A 23,246-nucleotide genomic window follows, 5' to 3' on the forward strand; every position below is an offset into this window, starting at 1 on the left:
TGATGAAATATTTGATGCTTTTCTCTTCTGCTAGGTCACCCTGTGTTCCAACACTGTGAAGAGATACGAGCTGGCACTAGTGGTGGACGTGGATGGTGTTGGCAAGGAGGTCTTGGCATTGCTTCTCACAGCCAGGTATCAGTACTTTCCTTGCAGCTCATCGTCTCTCCTCGTGCATCCACCACCAGCATGCTTCCTTGCATGCTGTTTGCTGGCTCCAGCTCCAAATGAGAAGCACTGCTTAATGAGCTAGTTCTGCCCAGCTAGATATGAGAACAGCAGTGCTTTGAAAGCAGCCCATGTTGAGAAGCACCTGTGCTCAATGGACAGGCATGGCTCTGAGCCTTTTTCTAAAGGGAATGGTAATTATATTCATTGTTGGCCTGTTTTTTGGTGCTTGAGGTGTAACAAATTTCCAAAAGGCTGCCTCTCCTTCCTGCAAGTGGTCGACTTGTGCTGGGTTGTGACCAAAATGCAACATTTGTTTGGGATGCAGCGAGCAACCTCCTGAAAGCTGGTGTCTGGTTCAATTAATGAAGGCATGTGCAAATGGGGAAGGGGCTTATGGTGGGAATGGTGAGGGAAAAATACAGGCAAGATCTTACGAAGGGAAAAATAGTCCTTGATGTGGAAGGTGAGCTCAGGTTTCTCTGCTTTCCTCTGGTTTTTTTGAGCATTAATGTTCTCAGACTTAAGCCAAAAGTTGTTCTTGCTGCAGCCAGATTCAATCCTGTTGTGCTGCAGTGGGTGTCAGTTTAATTACAACAGGGATGCAGTTTCCCTCTCTCAGGCAGAGTTGTCCAGTCAGTTCCTGGGCTGCAATTTTGTAAAATAAGTGCAAATGGGAACAGACAGTGTATGGACCCGTGGAGGTGAAGGACCAAGGTAGCTACAGAAATGGGGAAAGGGTGATCACTCACTGTGTAAGGCAGGTGGTGGCTTGTGCCCTCCATTGCTGGGACAAGTGGCTGAGTTTTCAGGCAGGGCAACAGCAGTATGGGAGAGGAGGGAGTCATTTTTACTGAGATACTGGAGTCTTGTGTTCCCTGAGTCTTGTTGAGCACTGGTCCTTGGTGGGAAGGCTCCCCCAGAGCTCACCCCTTGCTGGGGCCATTGGGAGGGTCCTTGCAAGGCTCCTGGGGCAAAGGTGCCCATCAGACAGTTCTGGGACAGGGCACTGTGCTCTGACTGGGCACTTGGCAGCCTCTGTGATGCTGAGACTCGGGGTTTGCCCCTCCTTTACAAGAGGTTGTTGAATAAAAGTGAATAAAAAGAAGTAAAAGGTGATTTATCACTGTAGGGGTATTGAATGTCTATTTGACAGTGACAAATGTATTATGCTCCATTTCATGCTATTTGAGGAGTAAACAAATTCTACATTCTCTTGGTATCTCTAAATTCCCTTTCGGTCATCTCTTTGCCTAGATGCATAGTTCCTCCGCTGCGAGTGCTCAACCCCATTGTGGCGTTTGGACGGTGCTTTCTAAAATTCCCTTATCGGCAGATGCTGACCCTTGTGAACGACAGCGATTTTCCAGGCTGCTACGGGGTTCTTCCTCAGGTTTGGCATTGCATCCGCCTCTTGCCCTCAAATGTTATCGAGGGGTTTATTAGGAAAAAAAGGGTTTTGGATAAGACCTTGATGGTTTATATTCAAACCTAAAGGTTTACTGAGAACAGGAACCTGCCTGAATATAAACTTTAGGAAGCAGTTAATAGGAACCTACCTGAATATAAACTTTAGGAAGCAGTTTATATTCTAGTCTTCTGGGTTCTTTCATGCAGGAGAACTTAAAGGGTCATGAAAAGCTGCTGCAAAGAGGCTGCCAGCACAGGAGTGGGTGTTTGTGGATGCAGCAGCTTTCGGACCCCCTAAGGATGCTAAGCCCATACTAGTCTTGCATCTGTTTTTGTGCCTTTCTGCTTTCTCCTAGGGATTTTTAAAAACGTGTGTGAATTGTCGTTGTGGTAGATGTTAAGGAGTTTGAAGATTCCTCAAAGGTCACTCTGAAGTTGGACTTGATTCTGTCCCTTATAGGAACACAAGGAGAATGCTGCTGTGTGGTACTCCAGCCCCGTGCCGTGTGGGATCATCCAGCCTCATGGCTCGGTGGAGGTCCCATTTACACTGGAAGTCCAGGTGACAGGAGAGCAGGACACTGTTGCTTGTGTTGCGGTGTTTGGGAGTGAAGGATCCCCACTGGTGAGTGCTAGGGGAGATGTGTGCCTTTGTGCAACCCATTTTGGTGGGGTGTAAAGTGTACAGGGATTCTTCCTGGGAAAACAAGAACTTGTAATATATGGCTGGTGTGGACAAGGAAAGAAGGGATTCATGGCATGAGCAACAGCTAATGCCTAGAGAAGAGGAAGGATGGTATCCTCTTAAGTGACAATGTAAGTGTCTGATACAGCGTTTAATTATGGATATGTGAGACAGGATAACAAGCCCAGTCTGAAACCCAGCACAGTCCCTGGGTCTCATACTCTGCCGTGTTCTTAGATGAACAGCAACTGCTGCTTTGTTAGGACTTTTGTTCAGGGACCTCCCTGAATCTTGCTAAAGCAAGCGCTATGTAAGAAACCATGCTGAAGTGATGTTTTGTGCAAAGCTGGATTTAAGCTTTTCTGAAAATCAGGCCCATCGTGTCTGAGAAATATCCATCAAATATCTTTGCCAGAAGTCCCAGCCAAAGACACATGAGTCTCCGCACTGCTTGCATCTGGAGCACAGAGACTTTTTTTCTACTAAGCCTGGAAATGGAAGAGGCAAAGCATTCCTGGACTAAAGCCTCCTAAAAGATGTTGTTTGCATTCAGGCATACACAACAGCAGCAACAACAAAATGTAGGCAAGAGAACGTTGTATGTAGTGTCCTGGCTTCATTTAGCTGAAATCTAGAACAAATTTAGTTAATTAAACTTTAAATTAAAGTGATATTAACTTTTGAAGCAGCTGTTTTAAAATGTCTTGTCATCTCTCTGAGCATGAAAGAGGATGTCAGAGGATTGCTGGGAACCTTAAGCTTTCTGTAACAGAAAGGAAGGCTGACATTTTGAAAGCAGTCTAAGGGATTTAAACTTTCATTAAAAAGAAAGGAAATGATGCTGCTAAATCCCCTGGATGCCACTAAACATCTCAACCCAGGCCTTCATGGATGTGCATGTAAACCAGTCAACAGGAAGGCCAGGCAATGCAGGCTGTGCAGGGAAGTCTGAAGTTTGACGAAAACTGTCAATTTTTTGCCCAAAAGGTGAGCATTTCAGCTGGAGAATCCTAGCTGTCCCTAAAGAAACGACCAGCATGAGATTGAGTGAGTGTGTGCACCCATTAAGTTGATCTTTAACATGCCGTGTTTATGTTCAGTTGCTCCTAGCACCCAGCGAGTGCTGTTAGAAACCTCACTGGGTATACTGGCAGCACAGATGTGAGTTTCTGGCTGTCAGGCGAGATTCTTTGCTATTTCTATAGGACTGCCCTATAATTTGGTATTGTTTCAGTTGTTCTCTGGTCCAGAGCTTTCTGGGCTAGCAGAACAGCTAACCATCTTGTAATACATCCTGCACTGGTGGCAAATCCTGCCCATATGGATCATATGATGCAAATCTGACCTCAGGGGAATTGTTGCAATGTATTCAATAAAGCCAAATAGTAGCTTACTCTTGTTGCCTTAGGTTATGCTGTCTGGAATTGATACCAGGTCTTTACAGAGTTAGGTGAAATATCGTACAGATCTTTCATCCAGGTTGTGTAGAGTCCCTCCATGGGTCTGTTGCCTGGTATTTTGTTTGCCGGTGACTGCATGCCAGCTTCAATTTGGTGTATGTGATGTCCTGCATTAAGGAGCTGGTAAAACCCAACCCTTGCTGGGCAAGGCAGCCTCATGTGCCACAGGCAGGGAATTTGGCAGCTGGCTGCTATCAGAATAAGCAGCCACTCAAACCATGGCTGTCTGCCAGGGACAGATGCTCTTCATTCCTAAATGATCAAATGTGACATTACATACCCATCGACAAAGCCAGCAGTGCTGCTGGGGGTGTGTGTGTATGTGTGGCAATATTATTGATGGCAAAGTTGCCATCTCCTTTTACTGCCTTTCCCCGTGTGTCACATTGCCTGTAACCCTGTTGAACGGGGTTTTTCTTGTCCCTTTTAAGAAGACTGTAGATGAAGGGGTTTTTTTATAAGCCCTTTCCTTGGCTAGGATATATCGTGTTAGTACATACTCTAATTGAAACCAGCTAGCCTGGGCATCCTCCAGGTGTTATTCTGCCCACCTCCAAAGGGTTCTGCCCTGCCTTTGCTGCTCCCGCACCGCTGTCACCTGGAGGCAAAGCCAGCTGGCGAGGCACAGCTCTTCCCTCCAGCTCCTTCTTCCCAGGAGCTTTGGGCAGCATCACCCAGACTGCAGCTTTCCATGCCTCCCTTCTCCTGGAGGAATAAAAGATCCATCATCATGTATGGCTTCAGTTCCTTATTTTTGAGGTACCAGCCTTGGTACATGAGTTTTGGCTCTTACTTGCATGCAGTAGTGTCCTGTCAAGGGATGAGCATTTCTGGATGCTGTTCCTTCTGGCTGAGTTGGACTAGTGATTCTGACAGCTGTCAGTGCCATTTCCTTGAGTCAGACATCATTAAAGGTTTTACGTCATGCAGGCTAGTTTCTTTTGTGGTTAAATCATACTCCATGCCCTCCAGTGAATCATACAGCAGCTTGTCAGTGTTGGGAGTTTTATGCATTCAGATCCTGTTTAAGAGTTGGGGTGTTTAGAACTAGTGAAATCCAGCCAGACTCAATAAATTCTCATTGTTTTTAATGATGTGAGAAGGTGGTTTAGCAAAGAGATCTGCATTTCTCCTCCAATAGTCTGTGCCAGTTCTGCAAGAACAAAACTTTTGTGTCTCAGACTGTCAAAAGAAAAAAATACTTCTTGAACGACATAATTAAGAATTAATGTCTGTCATTCATATAATACCAGGAATACATATAAGCACAAATCGGAGGCAACTAACTTACATGATCCCTACTCTGAACAGCCTGCTTTGTTGCTGATTTGTGCTGGTTTTCACATGTGTAGCTTTGGGAATGTTAAAGAAGTTACTGTCCAAGTGTGGCAGTGCAGCAGCAGAAGCCAGGGAGGGTAGTCTGGGGCAAGATTGAGCAGGGAAAGGAGTGGGAGCAGGCACAGGGTAGAGGAAGGAGAGCTAACAGCATGGAGGAGGTGTGAAAAAGCAAGCATGGGAAACTGGGATTCTTCATCCCTTGATAACAGGAGCTTGTGGCTTTCACATGGGATCACTCTAGATCCCACACTTGCTTCAGGCCTTCTGCATCAGTGTTACAACACTGAAAACTTCAAACAGCCATAAGTATCCCCCAATCTAGGAGTACCCTTAGAGCTGTCTAATCTTTTCAAACTTTCCCTGTTTTATGTTTTTTATTTTTTCTTTCCTACCTGCTTCCTGGAGCAGAAAATCCATTTAGTGAGCATTGGAGAAGGACCAGTTGTCTACGTGCATCCGAGTAAGATAAATTTTGGCAGTATCCAAGTTCTACAAGATGCTTCCCGAACCCTCCACCTCTCCAATCAGACTGTCATCCCTGCATCATTCTGGGCAGAGATGGTAAGTATCTGTGGGGCTATTTTCCAACAAAAACGACTGGTCCATAGCAGCCTGTGACTTGATTTTTATATGCAGCATTTCCATATCGCTATCTGAGAGAGAAAGCAAGATATTTCATCACAATGCACCAAGAGGAGCCTGGCTCTGGGGGCAGTTTTAGCTGGGGGACCCCTCAGTAAAATAGAGAATTTGCATAGAAGTTTGAGCAGAAATTAGTCTGGATCATTTTTTACAAGTTCCCCCTTTATTTTGTGGAAGGTATTTAGCTCTAAGGGTCATGTTTTTGGAGCTCTGAGATCAAGAGAAGTCTGTGGCCCTTTGCTCCTGAAAGGGCATGGGTTTCCCTGCCGTTTCCCTGTTATGTCTGCATCTGCTTTGCCTCAAACTCCTGTTAACACTAGAGACTAGGGTGTGAGGTCTGTCCTCAAACTGCTCGTGGTGAGGTGAGTTTCATATCTACTGGGAGTCAAACCAAGTGGGTTGTTGCACAAAAATATACTTGTAAGGATTGTGTACCTACGGAGTCTGTGGACTCTGTAGCGTTGCAGAGCATCTCTGGACAGTAGCTGCAGAAAAAGGCTATTTAATTCATGGAGGCTGCATAGATGTGACAAGCTGCATAGCAGGAGAGCTTGGCTGCTTCCCTGGCAGGGGGAGCAGGGATGATGTGGCTGGGAAGGACTCGTGTGCTGAGGCTGGGTGGGATGTGCTCCCCACTGGAGGAGAGATCGGGGCAGGAAAACAGGATTTGGAGGAGGCTTGTGCTTCTCTGTGTTAGGTGGGTTGAACTTCTGGGGCTGGTTAACCCAGGCTGAATTTCCCTCTTGGTGCTTTTCCAGCTGTTTAACTCCAGTTTCTGTGCCCAGGAGGATAAATGTAACCTCAGAGTGGGGGATTCCCAGGGCAGCTTTCTTTGACTCCACTATGAAAATCTGCTTTCCGTCTCTGCAGAGAGCAGGCCACCTTGGATGGGTGGTACTGGTGTATAAATGATGGGGTTTGCATGCTTGTACCCAAGACGGACCTGCAGAGTTCTGTTTAGGTACCGCTGTCTGGGCGTAATGACTTCCCTCCCTCCCCTGGGCTGCTTGCAGTGTACCCAGGGGGCTTGCAGGGGTATATCTGCCTCTCCATTGCCTCAGTGCCCTAATTTATGGGATTGGGCAATAAATCCTATCGTGCTTCACTGCAATCTCTGCAAATATTGTGGCTAATCAATAGATAGAGCAATAATATGATATGGTTCAAGCATGGTTTCTTTTCCTGTGGTAAAGATGGACTCTGCTGCTCCATAGTCCCACCTGCCTGCTGACTTCACAGGGTTGAATTACCCCACGGTGAGCATCTCGGCTTCTCAGGATAGCTGCTGATATCATGGAGATGTTCAAGGATGCAGGTCCTGGGAATCTGCTTGATCAGCTGTTTTGACAAGGGCTCTTCAGACTCTTCAACACCATGATGCTGATCCTGTCTGATGGGAGCAGCACTGTGGCAGGCGAGATGTGCTTGAGCTATTCCCTTGCCCTCAGCAGCTGCCTAATTTGGTGCTGTTTTGCTGCCTCAGTTGAAGTTTTGCCCTTTGCTGCTGCCTTAGGCTGCCTGGCAGTTTTTTGATGGGAAGAAGAGAGGACTGAATAGTTTTGGAGGTAAAATTTGAGATGCATTTGGGTGTCAGGGTGAACTGCACATGCACATCTGAGAGCAGAACTGGCTCTGTTTGTCCCTTAGCCTAGCTGGTGGGTGACTTGAGCATCCTTCATTCACTTGTGCCCCTGAACCCATGTCTTGTGTCTCTAAGATGCCAAAGCTGCTGCTTTGATTTTCTGCTTGGATATTGCTGCAGGACGGCGAGCCATGATTTCCCTGTCTCCTATTTGATGGCTAGTCTCGAGACCGTGGCTGTTTGCAGTTAGGCTTATGGATCATGGTCCCCACTTGAAAGAAAGAGCTATTGATTGAAATTTTCACAGCAGTGTTGAATCAGCAATGTTACAGCACGCTGACTGGCAGCTCAACGAACTGAATGAGATTAAATTAAGGGGCAGCAACAGGGCAAGTAAAAGGCTGGTGTCTTGTTTGAAACAGAAAAGGAAAATGCTGTAATGCAGATGGCCATGCTGCCACCTTGGTGGTGTTCTTAACCATCACGTGCAAATAGCTGTTCCTGTCAAGTGAAGCTTTTCTTCTAGCTTTGTGGGAGAAAAGAGCATTATATGAGCAAGCCAAGATGCTTTTTTGTGGATAACTTCACTTTGGGATAGTGACTTAAGGAATTACCTGGAGTACCCCTCGTGCACAGTCTTCCCTGTACCCCTCTTCTCTTCTCTCAGTTGGATGAGTTGCGGGGAGCAGCACTGAGCATTTCTGCTGCCAGGGGAAATAAACAAAAAGCCTCCAAAGCTGTACATTGAGGTGCGGCTTTTTGGGTTTGAAGAGGAGTGTAGGGACTTCATACCCTAGTCCTCTGTTGGCTTACCCCTGCTTGCCAGGGTATCTGCAGGTCTGTGACCCTTGGGACCAGTGTGTCATCCCATGCTCATCCACTGAATCCTGTGTCTGTCTGATGTACTTTTCCTTGTCAGATTGCTTTCCCAGCTGCCAGGCAGCCCTGTTAGAGCATCCTCTGGATCCAGCAAGGGGAGGGTTTGCCTTTTTCGTGGATGGAAAAGACTGGAGGAATAGGTCAACATGGAGGAACTGCTGCAGGTTAGCTGAGGGCTGACGTGGCCTAATGAAAAAAATGGCTGTTTCTCCTCCTTGCTGCTGCTGTCATCTTCTTTTCCTGTTTCCTTAAGTGTCTGATTTTTGCCATATTGACAAATGCAAACGAGTTGTATTGATTAATGGAAGTGTTTGCTCTCCCTGCAGAGAGGAAAAAGCATCTTTCTTTGATCATTTCTTACTTGTTCTTTGTCACGCTCTCTTCTCGGGGATCTTTTATTTGGCTACTGAGAATATCTCTCAGTGTCATGGAAGGCAGCTGCATATCATGCCTGTGTGATCAGGAAGGAAAAGACAGGCCTAGGGTGTAATTTTTGTTAATCAGTGGCAGCTTTCTTCTGCCTGGATAACCACCATGCTGGGTCTGTTATGTGCTACTGCAGGGAAGCAGATGGTGGTTTCCTGGTGCCCTGTAATGAGGGAGGAGAGAGAAAAACCTTTCTTGGGACTTCCTCTTCTAGTGAAGGTGCTCTATTTCCTGATTTGGGGTCCTGTCTCCTTTGACCTGATCCTTGACCTTCCTAATCCAGAGCCCTGTGCTCCTGATGGAGCTCACTGCCGCCTGGTTTCCAGCAGCAGTTGTACAGCCAGATGTGGTGTTGTCTTCAGGAGAGTGCCTGGCGAGCAGATCCCCTTCCATGATCCCAGGGATGAGCTGCCGTCAGATTCAACTGGAGCTGACATTGCAGAAGAGACCAAGTTTTATTTATTAAAAAAAAAAAAAAGCTGTAACTGTTTATCTTCTTACTGGGATTCACTGGAGAAAATCAACTGATTTTCAGGCAGCGTATAAAGGCTCTTGGTCAAACTTGGTGTAAGCAAGGAGAGAACACGCAGTTCCCGTTCCCATACTTGCTTCTCTCCTCATTAGTGCATGATTTGTTGCATTTACTAATTTCGTTCCTTATTATCTCAAGCTTTTGATGACATTCCCTTTATTAAAGAAATGGCCATATGGAGAGACAGCAAAACATGGAGATAAACTTAAAAACAGTGCTGATAAAGGGATGCTGCTTTAGTGATTCTGTTTCTTATTCTGGCTGATGGGTGATTTTGTTATCTGAGCGAATTGTGCAGGCTGCAGGGAGGGAAGGCTTTGAAGAGCGTGTCAGCATTGTTCATAGCTCTCTCCAACTGCTCTCACTGAAGTCAGAGCAGACTTGAATTGGCAAGAGGTTTCTTGGTTTCTAAATTCTGGTTTCTAAATCTACTGTAAATTACCCCCCCATCTGAATAATTAGCCAGCCCATCACTGTTTGCTCATAGCAAGACACAGGCAGAAAGTGCTGTGCCCTTCAAGTGATATCTGCAATGCTAGTTAGAAATGAGTCTTAAATTAACTTTCCAGGGTATGGGCAGCATTGGCCCTGAATATGTGGTCTCTTCCAATGTGAGCAGAGCTTTTGAAGATAAGATACATAGGTTTAACTCTTTCCAGAGCTGTCCTACCAGAGCCTCATGGTGCTCTGAAAGCTCACCTTTAGACCTAAACCATTGGTTTGGTTTTAAAAGGCTGTTTTTTGCTAATACAGCAGTACCAGTTTGCTGATTTCCACCCAGTTTGGTCTTGCCAGAGCTGGACCATGCCTGGACACTCGCGGCATCGGTCTTGAACAGGGGTCAGGGCCAGGAGCGTCCAGTCTTGTCCTGGCAACTGGTTGTATGAAAACCTGAGGAAGATGGAAGGCTGTGTCCTTCCCAGTGTTGCAAAGGCTTAGGTCCAGGGCATGTAGCTCTTAAAAAGGGGAGCAGAGGTTTGGAGGAGACCTTGGAAAAGGTGCTTGAAACCTGGCCACAGGGAAGAGTGTGTTGGGGTTTTTTTATGACTTCAGGTATCTTATATGAGTTCATGGCCTTTCAAAATTGCTGTATTTCAGTAATCAAAGAAATTGTTATTCTGCTGATTTAGGGAAACTAAGCTCGTCGTATTGTGCTGCACCGGCTGGCCAGCTGAATTAAGAAAAGGTAGAAGTCTTCAAGGCAATTATGTTCCTATGAGCAAGAGTGATTCAGTGGAGTGCTTTTCCCAAAGGAAAAGCAGGAGGAGTTTGGTTATTAAATGTTGTGCCTGGCAGCAGCCAGCCAAGCCATGCCCATGTCCTGGCTGGCGAATCCTGATGCACAGAGCGGTGGCGGAATGGTGGCACTGGTCTCCCCGGCACAGCAGGGAGGGCAGATGGGATCTGGAGGGGTGAGCTGTGGACAGGGGACACAGATGGAGACAAGATTTGTTAGCTCACTCAGCAGTCTGCTATTAGCTGAAGCAAGTGTGACAAATTAGGCTCCATTGTCAGTAGCAGAGAGTGCCACACTTAAATTTTATTTATTTATTTATTTATTTTTTACTAGCTTTAGAGGCTCTGCCTCTTGATTTCATAAAACATCCCCTTGATGGTGCTCTGGGGCAGAGGCTAAACCAAAATGGTCCCCATGCTTTTTCCAAGGAGATGCTGATGCTGAGGTGCCAGGAGGAGGTTGGTGGTTGGTGGGAGCGCCTAGCCAGCCTCACATGCTTATCTCCACCTCCTCCTGGGGCTCCGGGTGCTTTTGGGCTGTTTTCTGCCACTGGCAGTTTGTGTGGATAAAGAGTAGCTTTGAAATGAAGAATGCAGGGTCCCCCACCTTGGGACTGCTAAAACAACTGGGACAAGGCTGTGTGCACAGCTGATGTAGGATGGGTTTTTATTTCCCCTTCATATGCAACCTCTGTGAGGAGTGATGAGTCAGCCTGACAAGGTGTGAATGCTCTCTCACTAGAGCTATGGCTTGGTAAAGTACAGCTGCATTTTTAATATTAGAGTTCTGCTTCCGATTTCAGTTGTGCAAGGCCAGAATGACCAGATCATTGTAATTAACTAGCTTTAAGTAGCTTTGAGAGAACCGAGTGTGATGGCTCCTCAGTCATCCTTTAGGGCAGCCATCCATCCATCTCTCAGGTGCACACTGGTGTCCATTATAACCAAAGTTTGGCAGCTCTTATTCACAGTGGAATTCTGTCCTGGGAGAAGCTAATGATCTCAGCATTGAACTTCTTGATTAAATGATTGATCCCTACACTTGCCTAGCACTCAGGGACTCTGATGTCCAACAGTGCAAGCTCCTACAGGGACAAAAATAGCGACTGTCTTTGTCTATCCAGTACATACAGCTATTGCATCATTTTTCAGAGCATTCAGGGATAAGCAAGTAGCAGGGATGTTATCAGAAGTTAGATCTTGGTCTCTAAAGCGACTGAGTTTTTTAGCATGGCTCCATGAGATTTCTTGTCTCTGGTACACAGCCTGGATGGGTGTAGGCAGAAGCTGACCTAGAAACCTGAGTGAATCTGGCCTGGCAGAGCCTTTTGGTCCTGGCAGGTCTCCTGTTCAGTGATGCACTGTGCTGCCCCTTGGACCCACACCAAATGCTAGCTGAAAGAATGAGGACACAATGCAAATCATGCTCCTCCGGAGTGGGCTGTTGGCCTCGCAGGGCATGGTGGGTCTGCGCTGGGTCACCCTGGGAAATTCGAAGTCTGGCTCCATCAAGACAGCCTATCATTATTCCTCAGTAATAGTTTCTTGGGTATAATTTACTGCCCGGCTTGTTGCCAAGCTTTGATAAACGAGCTTTGTCAGATAGCAGACTTGTAGATTCACCTCTGGAGCAGAGCTATCAAGTCTCCTTTTCAAGTGAGCTACCCTGTGTCAGCATGAATCAGAGGAAAAGTTGTACGTTAATGTCAATGAAAACCTAACACCCACCAGCTTGGCATGAACATGTTGGCTGGGTAGCCCTTGGCTGATGGCAGCACAGTGGATGCCTCTGAGGCTAGTGATCAGCTCTGCACGGGATGCAGGGACAGCAGAAGAGGGTTGGTGGGATCCTATGGGGTCAGTGAGGTCAGTCTTCTCTTGTCTACCTGCCTGGGGTTGTGTGTATCACTGGCCTTTGAGACGAAAATGAATTTGGTGCTGATTTTTTGATGGTTTCAGGAGGCTCAATGACTATAGTCTCTCTGGGTAAGCAGGCAGAGCTCTGCTGACAGCTTTTGCTGTGCCGTCTTCCAGTCTAGCTAGACACCCTGGGTTCAGCCTGGTTTTTGAGTACTGCTTCTCCTCTGCAACCAAGGAGTGTCAGGGGTGCAGAAACCAAAATGATAATTAGCCAGACCTCAAAGGGAATATAAGAATATTCCTTAACAGAGTATGAAGTCCTAAACAAGAAAAGTGGAGAGTAGGTTACAGGTAATAATGAATGTGGAAGATGTAGGAGTGAAAAAAGCCTAGCCTGGTCCTCGTGGAGAAGCAGAGCCCCAGTGTTTAGCCTGTGCCGACTACCTTCCTCCATCCCATTCTCATCTTGCTTTTTTTAAGACGTTCTCTTGCAGCTCTAGAGGACAAATTAAGTGGAGCTGAGTTTATTAATGTTGCCAGTGCCTGGAATAATTTTGATGCCTTTGGCATGCTCCATCCTGGGATGCAGGCATGCAGACCTGACCTGTTCTCCATGTGGGGCACAGTCAGCCTAAGGAGTTATCGTAGCTGGGGCACCTACACATGCTGCTGGGACCCTGAATGCTCAGCAAGTTATTGCTTCCCTGGCCTCCAGTTAGTCTTATCCTCGTTAGCAGAGGTCGTTTTGGGGGGTTATTTAAAATGCTTTCCACAACTTTGAAGTGCTGCTTGGTTTTCTGATACTCTTCTCCCTTGGGCTGGCTGGTGTCCTGTTAGAGCTCAGTGCCTCCAGCCTGATGGATGGAAACTCAAGCTAACTTCACCTGGATCAGGCACCTGCTTGGATCCTGTCAGGCCTCCAAGCACAGCGTTGCTTTCTATTAGAAAAGGGAAAAAAACCCCTCTTCTCTTACAATATTGCAGTGTTTTGGGTGAGTAGTGCCTGTTGTCCCAAACACAGCACTGAACTGCGGCGTGCAGGTACCACCAACACTGTGATGGACACTTCGAATGCACATCCCAGTGCATTTTGTGCTGGCCAGGGAGCATTGCATGCATTTCTCTCTGTCTGTTGCAAGCTTGTTCCCTGTGAATGTGGTTTTAGATGGATCGGGGGTCCAGCGCCCTTATTGCCCCATCCGTAGAGGGAGGTCCATGAGAAATCAGAGGAAGAGAGTGCTTGGGAGGTCTGGGCCATGCCCATAGGGCAGATGTCTTGCAGTTTTCTTTCTGCTTATTTCCTTAATCCCCTGCTGTAAACATTTATAGCTGAATTTTCCAAAGCCAAAGACAGTGGGGCACCTTGCTGCAGCTGATGATCAGTGGGAACTGAGTGCTTTAGTCCTTCAGAGGCTGTTGAGAAGCACTGCCTAACTCTTGGGAAAGAAGACTGAACTCTTGGGAAAGAAGACTCTGGTGTTGGGGTTTTGATCAACTGGTTTTGCAGGGTTGTTCTTCAGGCTTTCAGCAGTATCCCCCAGCCGTGTGGCTGCCACGGTGGGATTTGGGCGGTCCTGGCTTCCTCTGGCCTTGAGCCTTTATGCAAACCTGGCCACCGTTGTCGAGAAGCCAGGAGAGATAAAGTAGCTTCCCTTGGCACGCACTCCAAAAGAGAGACTGGAGGGGGAATAGCCTTCTCCTGAGGATGAACATCCCTTGGGTTGGGCAAAACTGGGTTAATGAAGTGAGTCTGTTAAAGGAGGGTAAAATACAGGTTGTATAAGCTCCCGTATAGTTGCTGTTTCCAGACACTGTAGCTTAGATTTAGGGAAATTAAGCCTTTATGTTTTTTACCCTCATGTCTTTAGTCCTTCTTTTTCCTGCACCCCACAAGAGACCAGGGTCCATGATTTCCATCCTAAGTTAGTGTTTGTCTTGTTTTACAGGCTGGCAAATGCTCTCGCTGGAGGATTGAACCCAGTAAAGGAGTGATCCCCCCTGAGACCGAGGTGTCTGTGACTGTCATAGCAAACTTGGATGACACTGAGAAATTCAAGGACGAGGTGAACCTGTTCATAGAGAACAGCAATGCCTATGTCATCCCTGTCCGGGCTGTCGGCATTGGCACTACGATTGTTACCGACAAACCCTTTGCTCCAGAGCTCAACTTGGGACCCCACTTCAGGTAGGATATCTCTCAGCTCCCTCTTCTCCCGTGGGCTCAGCAAGGAGGAGTTTTGCTGTAGTCCTTCAGGCTAGTTCTCCTGCAGTGCTCAAGGTCCTGGCTCTGTTGAGCTGAAGCCACAGGAATTCCTTTAGAAACATTTTATGGCCATTTGAAAGTTGTTAGATACCCTCAAAAGCCACCAAAATGGAAACCAGTTGCTAAATTGTCGCTGAATTGCCCTTAGTTATAATACATTTATTTCCTCACTTTATCAAATAAAGATTTGGAGGAAAACAGCAGGTCCCAGAAGCCTCCAGCTGGAAAGCACTACGTTACAAGTATAAACATATTTCCCTCTGCAATAACGTTGCTTGCTTTTCCACTCACTATGGAATACCATCTCACAACAGCGAAAAACCTTGGTGGTAGCTTGTTAGCAAGTCCTCGACTAAATTAATGGTGCTGTTTTATTTCCCCTCTGCCCGGGAGTCCTGGAGGAGCAGCAGAATTTGTCTTTACCCTGTATCATCCCTCAGTTCACTTGTCTTCCCTGGCTTCCCTGCTGGGCTGCTCTTTATTAGACTTACTCACTCTTTCCTTGTTTCTTCTGCCTGCTTTCCTTCCTGTCTCCTCCATCAACACTGCAGCGGCAGCCCGAGGCATGGGCAAGCAAGGGTGGCTGCAGGACCAGCTCTGAAATGGAGAAGAGAAGTCCGCTGAGGTTGGGCAGGATAAATTGAGAGTGTTAATTGAAAGAGCTTAGCTTGGAGGAGGGGATTCACTGATCCTAATGTGTGTATCTGAAACCAGGCACTTCCTTATAAATGGGAGAAAAATAAGCCTTTTCAAAGTGCTGTTTGCCTTGTGTTGGAGACCTCTTGGGACGAGAAGAACCATCTTCTCGAGGTGCCTGTTCCTTTCCCTGGCTGCAAAGAGGGTCCACAGTGCTCCAATACCTAAATTTTGGGGTAGAAAGAGCAGATTAATCCTATCTTAAGCATTTAGGTTAGATTTTGGGGGTTTAAATATGCACCCATAAGCCATCCACGTAAGGAGGGACATTGCACGGAGGGTGGTGCTTGTCCAGCATTTCCTGTGCTCTGTGCAGCTACAAGTTGGCTACACAACGCAGGGGACAATATTGGAGTGGTTCATGTCATCGTCGTCTGCACCCCTTCACGTCTTCGCCTGCAGGCTCTGTTTGGAGTTGTTGCCATTGCTGCCTCCTGCAGAGCTGTCACGGAGTGAGCTGAGGTGGGACCCAGCTAACATCTCGGATGAGATGGGCTTTCCCAGAACCAGAAATTCTGCATCTACCCGGAGCTGCTCCACGCTTTCATCTGTTGCTGTCTACAACATAAACCATTTCATACTAAACTTGTATACATCGTTTTTTAACAGTGTGTTTCAAAGACTAGTTTGTTCTATACTATCACTTCTGTGTTTGTATTTAGCTGCTTACAGCAGACATGCATTTTGTAAGCCACGTATTCCATACCTTTCATAAAGACAATAACAGTTCCAGGAACAATTAATTTCCTGGTCATGCTCAGATTTATAGAGGGTAAAATAATTACTCCAGACTAGCCTGCAATTAGTGTTTCTTTACACGAAGGAATCAATTTCCACTGAATATTCTTTTTGTTTTATATCTGGCTCTAGTTATTCATCTCTTGTTGTTGCTCCATACCCTCAGCAGCTAGACCTGGTCTTGCTGCCGTGTTCGTATCGGGGAAGCTTCTGTTAATCCTATGTTCTCCGAGTGCATTTATCTTCCTAAAACACAAAACCAGCTGCATTGTTCAGGCAAAGGGTGATAAGTTGGGGGCAATGAGGGTTGGATGCTCCCTAAGGGATGGGGGGATGAGGGGGCTAACATGGGTGCCAGGGCAGGGGCCCCACCAGCAAGGCAGGTGGTGCCCAGATCACCAGATGAGTCTATATACCCTGCAGCTCCACAATAGCATCTTCAGAGGAGGCCATCTGAGGCAGCAGCTCCCAAGGGCAAGGTGAAATGGCAGCGAAGCTGTTCCTCCGTCCACTTGCAGCCAGGACAGGCCAGCTTAGCATCTGATGCAGCAAGACCTGCAGGAAGCACCTTGGAAAAACACCCTGAGTATTAAGCACCAAAGGCTGGTGATGCTCTGTCTGCAGCAACTGAGATGATGATCTTCATGAAGCTTTTCCTTGCTGTACACAAACAGACCAGCTGCTGGATGGTGATAAACTTAGGGGCAACCAAGGTCTGGCTTTTGCTGAAGCTTTGAGCTAGGTCAGCCTTTTTGGAGGTGGTTTTATTGCTGAGGGTGCAGTCAGATAACACCATCAGGGTGCTGAAGCTGAGTGACCGCTGGGAAATAGCAGCTCCCATGACACTTTCCATCTCTGCTTCTCTTCTAGCCTGGATCCCTGCTGTTACCACTTCAAGATAACAAACAAAGGACGACGCACCCATCAGCTCTATTGGACAACAGAAGGTTTCACCCCATTTCGCCAGTGTGATCATCTCCCTGCTGTCGGTAACAACAAGGGCAAAGATTCCTCCCAGAGCCCCAAACCTGCCTGCCCCGTGTTTAAGCTAAGACCACTGAGGGCAGAGCTGATGCCGGGCAAGACTGTGGAGATGATGCTGGAAGGCTCCTCCAGCACTCCCCAGGTAAGGTCCCCCACGAATGCTGAGCCTTCCCCATGAGATCACCTCCACTGGGACTTCTTCTGCAGCCCCTTGACATTTGCCTGAGAAAAGGAGCAAGTGCTTTCAAGAAACTTTAACGCCACAAGTTACCATGGCAGCACCGGTGCTTTCCTTGCTGGCCACCATCAGTTGCTAAGGCTTTTTCATGTTTCCATAGCTACCATAAACTCAACTTGCTGTTACCAAAATACGGGCTGCAGGAAGTACTGCTATTTCAGGGGCAAACAGCAGGTTACAAGGTGTTGCGAGCTGAGGCAGAAAGGAAGGGCAGAGAAAATAAGTTACACTTAGACTAGGAGTACAGGCAGAAAGTAAATTAATAAAATGCAAAGTAATATATCTGGGGGAAGCAGTGAGTAAAACAAAACACCTGTGAAGGGAGGAAGTTTCTGGGAGCAGCATCATTTTTCCTCTGTAGACAAACATGGGCAGAGGGCTTGTCTAGCACTGAGTCCCTGAGGAGAAAAATGAACAGTGTGTCAGCCCTAATGACCAGAATGATGTTCTCCACATGGGAAACTGTTCCCAGGGATCATTACAATTGACAGCTTGACTTTTGTCGATATTTCCATAACAGCTCGCCCCAGGCTCTCAGCCAGCCCCAGTATCCCAAGGGCAGCCAGGTCTTGCAGCACCTCTGGATGGCAGCTCAGAGGGAGAGATTTCAGCAGGGTCACTGGGTGTCCCTGGACCCTTCTTTCCAGGGGAAATCCAACTCTGCAGAGAAGCTGCCATCTAACCCTGGCATGTGTTCCCTGGCTCCAGGACCACTGGCCACAGATGTTTAAGCAAATGTGGAATAAATCTCCATTAAGCTCCTGCTGATACTAGTGTTTTGAAAAGTGTTTTAAAGGATTGCCTCAGTGGTAGCTTGAGGAAGACTTGATTACTTACCTAGCTGGCTGCGATAGGACTGTCCCTCTGCAGTTCTGAGCCCAAAGGTTTTGCTGAAGAGGGAAAAAGGTACCAGAAAGGAAATAAAGTGATCAGAGCACTGGTGAGGGTATCTTGCCTGGAAGGCTGAAAGGGGATCTGTGAGCTCAGCTGTGGCTACTTGGCTCCTGGAGTCAAAGCCAAGACCCTGGGAGCGGGCTTTCCACTTTCCTTGGGTCTTGAGAACTTCATACTCTTCAGGTTGGTCAGAAGTCCAACTCCCTGCATTGTACGTGCAACACAGATGATTTTGGAGTCTGTAGGCTCTGAGGAGGAGTTGGATTGTGGTGTTGTATCAGAGGAAGTGAAATCATGAGAAATCAGGAAAAAGTCTTGAATGTAAGAACATCCAGCTTAAGCAGAGTGTTTTCATGTGAAGTGTAAGACGTCTTTCCTGGGGAGGTTTCTTTTAAAACCACCTCTAGGAGAGTACAGTACATCCTAGGAATGAGTGGTCCCCTCTTTACCTGAAAAGCTGGCTGTTTGGGTTTTTCCCATGTATCCTTTCCACTAATCTTCCAAGGGAGGGTTTGCTGGCATTGGCCCTTCTATCACCTGTTTCCCTTAATATAGTTATCCCTGTTTTAAATCAGTTCCTACAGCTTTCTGTAAGCATTATGCTTAGCAATGGGGCACATTGCAACATTAGTAATTTGGGGCAGTAATTATTATAATTGTAGACAGCACATGACTCACAAGTGCCTTTTGTGGATGTTAGGGTGTAGTGGTATGGGCATTTGAATGCAGAATAAATAGGGTGCAGCATAAAAAGAAAGGGGGCTACTGAGGAGACCAGTGACTGTAACTTTATGGCAGTAATACCTGCTGATGGTTGATGGCCAAGATCCCATGGCATGATTTTTACCCAGGCTACCAAAATCCTTTATGTCGACGGTTCGGTGGCTAGCAAATGCAATGTGTTTTCTGGATGCCCTGCTAGCACCTGCTGGGTGACTTGCGATTCTTGCATGCAGGTAGTGAAGGAGCGGCTGCTGTGTCATGCCATTGTAGGGAGCAAGGCAGGGAAGGCACAGATAATGCAAGTGGATGTCACGTGCGAGTTTGTTGCCCCCGTTCTGCAAATGTCCTCCAGAGAAATCACTTTCCGGGTGGAGAAGGTAAGTCTGTTGATCGCATCCTGGCATTTAATAGCGTGGCTCATGATTGAAAGCCCATGGGGTGCATGTGTGCGCTTGTGTTGAATGGAGGAAGTTAAACAGCTTCTCCAAGTCCATGGGGCTTTGGCTGTTGATTTTAGCGGGACCAAGCTTTTGCCATTAACACTGAGATCATTATTTCACTCCTCTGTAGTTGGGGACAGTCTCACCAGCTCTATTCTGCCTTTCTTGATGTGGAGACAGAATTAAGCTGCTGAGCCAAGGGCACAGGGTGAGATGTGTGGGACCCATGAGAACAGCGTGGGCTTTGCACAGCCACCTTGTGTGCTAGGGCTGCAGGTGGGAGAGCAGATCGCTGCAGCTGAGCAATGGTAAACTCCCTCCTCATGCTTCCTGAGGTGCTTTGTAAAGTAAGTGAGGATGTTTTTAGAGATGGGACTGTTTTTTAACTTCACCAAAGTAAAACTGAGATTACTGCTGCTCTGCAGAGGGGGATCATGGCCACTTCTAGAGAGACACCAGTTTCTGTACTCAGTATAAAGGGAGGTTTTTGAGGATCCTCCAAGGCACAGTGATGTCTGAACACCCATCCTATAGGGAAGCTGAGAAAAACTGAGATTCCTGTCAACTCCTCAGGCTGATGAAGAAAAACTCTCATCTCTTGTCTCTCTTTGCCTTCTCTGCTGTTGGTATGGATGCTAGCTCTTTGTATTTCCCCAAGCCTCACTTCCTTCAAAGGACCCACAGATGTCCTTCAGCTGCAGTGATGATAACACCAATGCAAAGCAGGTGCCCTTTAGTCTCTGGATCCTGACTCTTGCATCATCTTTCCCTCTCCTGTGAGGTGTCTGAAAAAGAGAAGATATTTCATTATTTAGTTTCTGTGTTTTCAGGTCTCTCCTCAAGTTCCCAGGCATCCAGAGAAGTGCAAAATCCTGTGAACAGGCAGTTCAGATTTAATTAAAAGCTTTTTCAGCTATCCCTGATGTCTGCCTGTGGTCTGCTGAATGCCACGCACTCCGATTTGAGTGCTATGACACTGCAGCTGTTTGATATCAATACACCCAGAACTAGTTTCCCAAACACTGTCTAGTTTATATAAACCATGCAGGAAGCCCAGAGCAGTGCATAAACAGGAAGAAATAGTTTAGGCTGAGCTTAGCTTTGAGGCTACAGACACTTTGTCACTGTAGCAGGGGCAGCAGGAGACACGTTGCAGCCGGACTGTTGAGGTTTGTAGCTGGCTGTACGTGCATGTAAATGTTCAAAGCTAACCTTAGGCTACTGCAGGCTCTCCACTATGGGCTGAATCCTGCTTACTTTTCTCCTCTGACTAGCATCACTGCTTTTATGAGGCTACTAGAGCTGATAAGGTTGTAAGAAATTACTGTATGTGAATGAAAATCATCTTGTGCCATTCTTCCCAAGAGAATGTCCCACAAAACTGGACACAAACAGCCTGGGTTCACTTTCTGATTTTGATCTTGTTCAAGCAGCTGCCTCCTCTCAGGGTCCTATTCCCTCATCTGTAAGCGAGACTGTTTCCCTGCCCCTGGGGGATGCTGTGGTTTCTAAACATGAAAAGCATCTGATATTACTTAGAGAAAAACCTTCTAAAAGGGTCGTAACTAATAAAAATAGTAAATAGAGATGTATGCACTTTTGGGGTTGAAAAATGTGAAATGCATCAGAAGGGGAAGGGGGTCCATGGCCATTTCAGGCTGGCTTTTTTCCTTGTCTCCTGTTTCTGTAGCAACCCAGCGATGTCCTAACTCTTCAGTACAAGCCTCTTTCTCTAAAAAACATCTCCTCCCTGCCACTCAGTGTTGTCCTGGCCTTAGAGCAGCCCTTCTTAATCTGCGATGTGGACCAGCAGCCCCTCCCTGCAGATGTTCAGGTGAGCAGCCATGGACCTTCCTGCTGGTGGGGTCTGAAGAGGGAGGAGTGTGATGGTGTGTTTCTAGTAGAAACATTGTAGGTCTAGTAGACCATTGGGAGGTCTTCTAGTAGAGAAGTTTATTCTTTGTGAGTCAGCAGTACGCTGGCCTGAACTATATCAGATTCAAAACGAGTTGCTGAAGGAAACAAAATATCATCTGAATTGGGGACATATGTCCTGGGTCTGAGACATGAGGAGAGGGGAGCAGGAAACCTAGGTCTGGGCAAGCCATGTAGTAAAGGTGTCTCCTGGAAACCATCCCAGCTCTCCAGCAGCCATCCTCAGATAACCTCAAGAGCAGCTTGCTCCCTTCAAGGGCAGCCATGCTTTCAGGAAGGCCAAGGATGCTCCTCCAGCTGCTGCCTGGCACCTGCCCCGTTGTCGGTGGAAGGTGTCAGATATGGGCTCTGCTAAACATATTGATGTAGGCACAGCCACCATTTCTGTGCTGTGCCGGTGACTAGCACCTGCAAGGGTGAGGCTGCAATGCCGTTGCACTTGTGCTGTGAGGATAAAGGAGTTCCTCTAGAGTCAGGGCGAAAGGCCTTGGCTTGCCAGAGTGCTGATTTGGTTATGTATTTAGCATATAGGTTTTGTGGGTCCGGAATTCAGTAGAACAATACTTATTTCCCTCTTGTATTGATGCAGAGCACAGAGACGTGAGCTGAGATAGTCTCAGACAAGAATGTTGTGGTGCTTGTGGTTAGGTGCACACTGTAAAGAAAATAAAGAACAAACTGAGAAGGCCACGCTGGGGTCACACTTTGAATATTTACACATTTCATGCCATCAGACCTTGGGACTTCATCACACTGGTGATTAATACTCTTCACCTCCTTACAGCCCATGAAGCTGGAGATAGGGGAGGAACTTCATCTGTCCATCAGATTTAACCCTGCTTATGAAAAGGATTTGAATATCCGGGTAGCAGAGAAGGCTCTGAAAATACAGTTTCTCGAGCACCCTCATGAGGAGCAGGTCACCATTCGGGGAGAAGTCTACTTTCCGAATCTCCGTATCCAGACCATGGCCCTGGACTTTGGCTGCATCTTGAATGACACTGAACAAGTGCGTTACATCGAGATGACCAACTGCAGCCCACTTCTTGTACAGTACCACTGGTCATTCCTGACAGACAGCCACATGCACCAGATGAGGTACGTGCACCTTTGCCTTCTCCTTAAAGTTCTTCTCCTTCCTGGTGTCCTGTTTATACTTTGCAAAGACCAAGGCTGTTTGCCTGGGATCTGACAAATTGCTTTCAACTTTCCCTTGTGGAAATAACACCTACAGCCATGGTCAGGCTAGATGCTCAGGGAACAGGTGATCTCTACCAGTTTGATGCTGGGGAGGGAGCAACATTCTCCAGCCAAGCTGGGACTGTAAGGCACTACCAACACTTTTTGCATAGCCCGTAACCTAGAATCCTGCTTTGTCTCTGGAGCTACAAAGCCATGCTTAGGCACTTGGACAAGCAGATATATAATGTGACCTCTTTTCCTTCCCTGCCAACCCTATTTGTTGTAATCTCATACTAAGAACCTACACAGGCACTGCCACCAGAATGATGTGCTGCTGTCCCAGTCTCTTGCTGCTGCTTTGCTATAGCCCCCAGACTGGTTCCCCTGGGAAGGAAAGCTGGTGTGGAAAGCTGCTTTCTCAGTCCTTTGTGGACTGAGGCAAACATTACCTTGGTGAAGTGAGTTTTCATCTGTTAAACTGCACGTCACATTCACAAAACAGCTATTTAGGGTTTTATAGCAAAATGGCAGGTTCTGCTGTGGCTTCGGGTACAGCTGTAGACGTTGGTGGGAGGACTTGTCTGAACATTGGCAGGGAGCAGGGCCATCCAGTGCTGATCTGTGGTTTCCAAGCCCAAGAGCAATCTTGCAGTCATGCTGGAGCACATCTATAACCACATTTCTAGCAGTTCCTTCCTCTGTGGCCTCTCTGCATAGTACAAAAGTCTAGTCTGGGCAGTTTTAATTACAGTAGCAAATGGTTTTTCCATAATGCCCTAGGAAAATGAGCAAAGTTAACCAATGTACGTTGAAGTGCTGCTATTACAAATAATAGAGATCATCGATAAACGGTTTTGTTTAGAGAATTGGGGTCTGGCTCAGAGGAGACAACCTATTGGGAACTGGAAATCAGCTATGGCTATGAGGAGGGCTTG

At 47.0% G+C, this 23,246-nt stretch overlaps 1 protein-coding gene across 1 annotated transcript in view; it reads left to right on the forward strand.

Moving 5' to 3' along the window:
- The window catches only part of HYDIN (HYDIN axonemal central pair apparatus protein), a 148,253-nt gene that overhangs the window by 60,625 nt on the left and 64,382 nt on the right, over nucleotides 1–23,246 (forward strand). The window contains exons 14-22 of the mRNA XM_075511037.1: nucleotides 35–135; nucleotides 1,426–1,561; nucleotides 2,039–2,203; nucleotides 5,470–5,622; nucleotides 14,165–14,403; nucleotides 16,786–17,041; nucleotides 18,988–19,131; nucleotides 20,885–21,028; nucleotides 21,914–22,227. Coding sequence (XP_075367152.1) covers nucleotides 35–135; nucleotides 1,426–1,561; nucleotides 2,039–2,203; nucleotides 5,470–5,622; nucleotides 14,165–14,403; nucleotides 16,786–17,041; nucleotides 18,988–19,131; nucleotides 20,885–21,028; nucleotides 21,914–22,227 — 1,652 coding nt within the window. The remainder of the gene's footprint in view (nucleotides 1–34; nucleotides 136–1,425; nucleotides 1,562–2,038; nucleotides 2,204–5,469; nucleotides 5,623–14,164; nucleotides 14,404–16,785; nucleotides 17,042–18,987; nucleotides 19,132–20,884; nucleotides 21,029–21,913; nucleotides 22,228–23,246) is intronic.

The sequence above is a fragment of the Mycteria americana genome, chromosome 8 (genome assembly GCF_035582795.1).
Source record: "Mycteria americana isolate JAX WOST 10 ecotype Jacksonville Zoo and Gardens chromosome 8, USCA_MyAme_1.0, whole genome shotgun sequence".
Lineage (NCBI taxonomy): Eukaryota > Metazoa > Chordata > Aves > Ciconiiformes > Ciconiidae > Mycteria > Mycteria americana.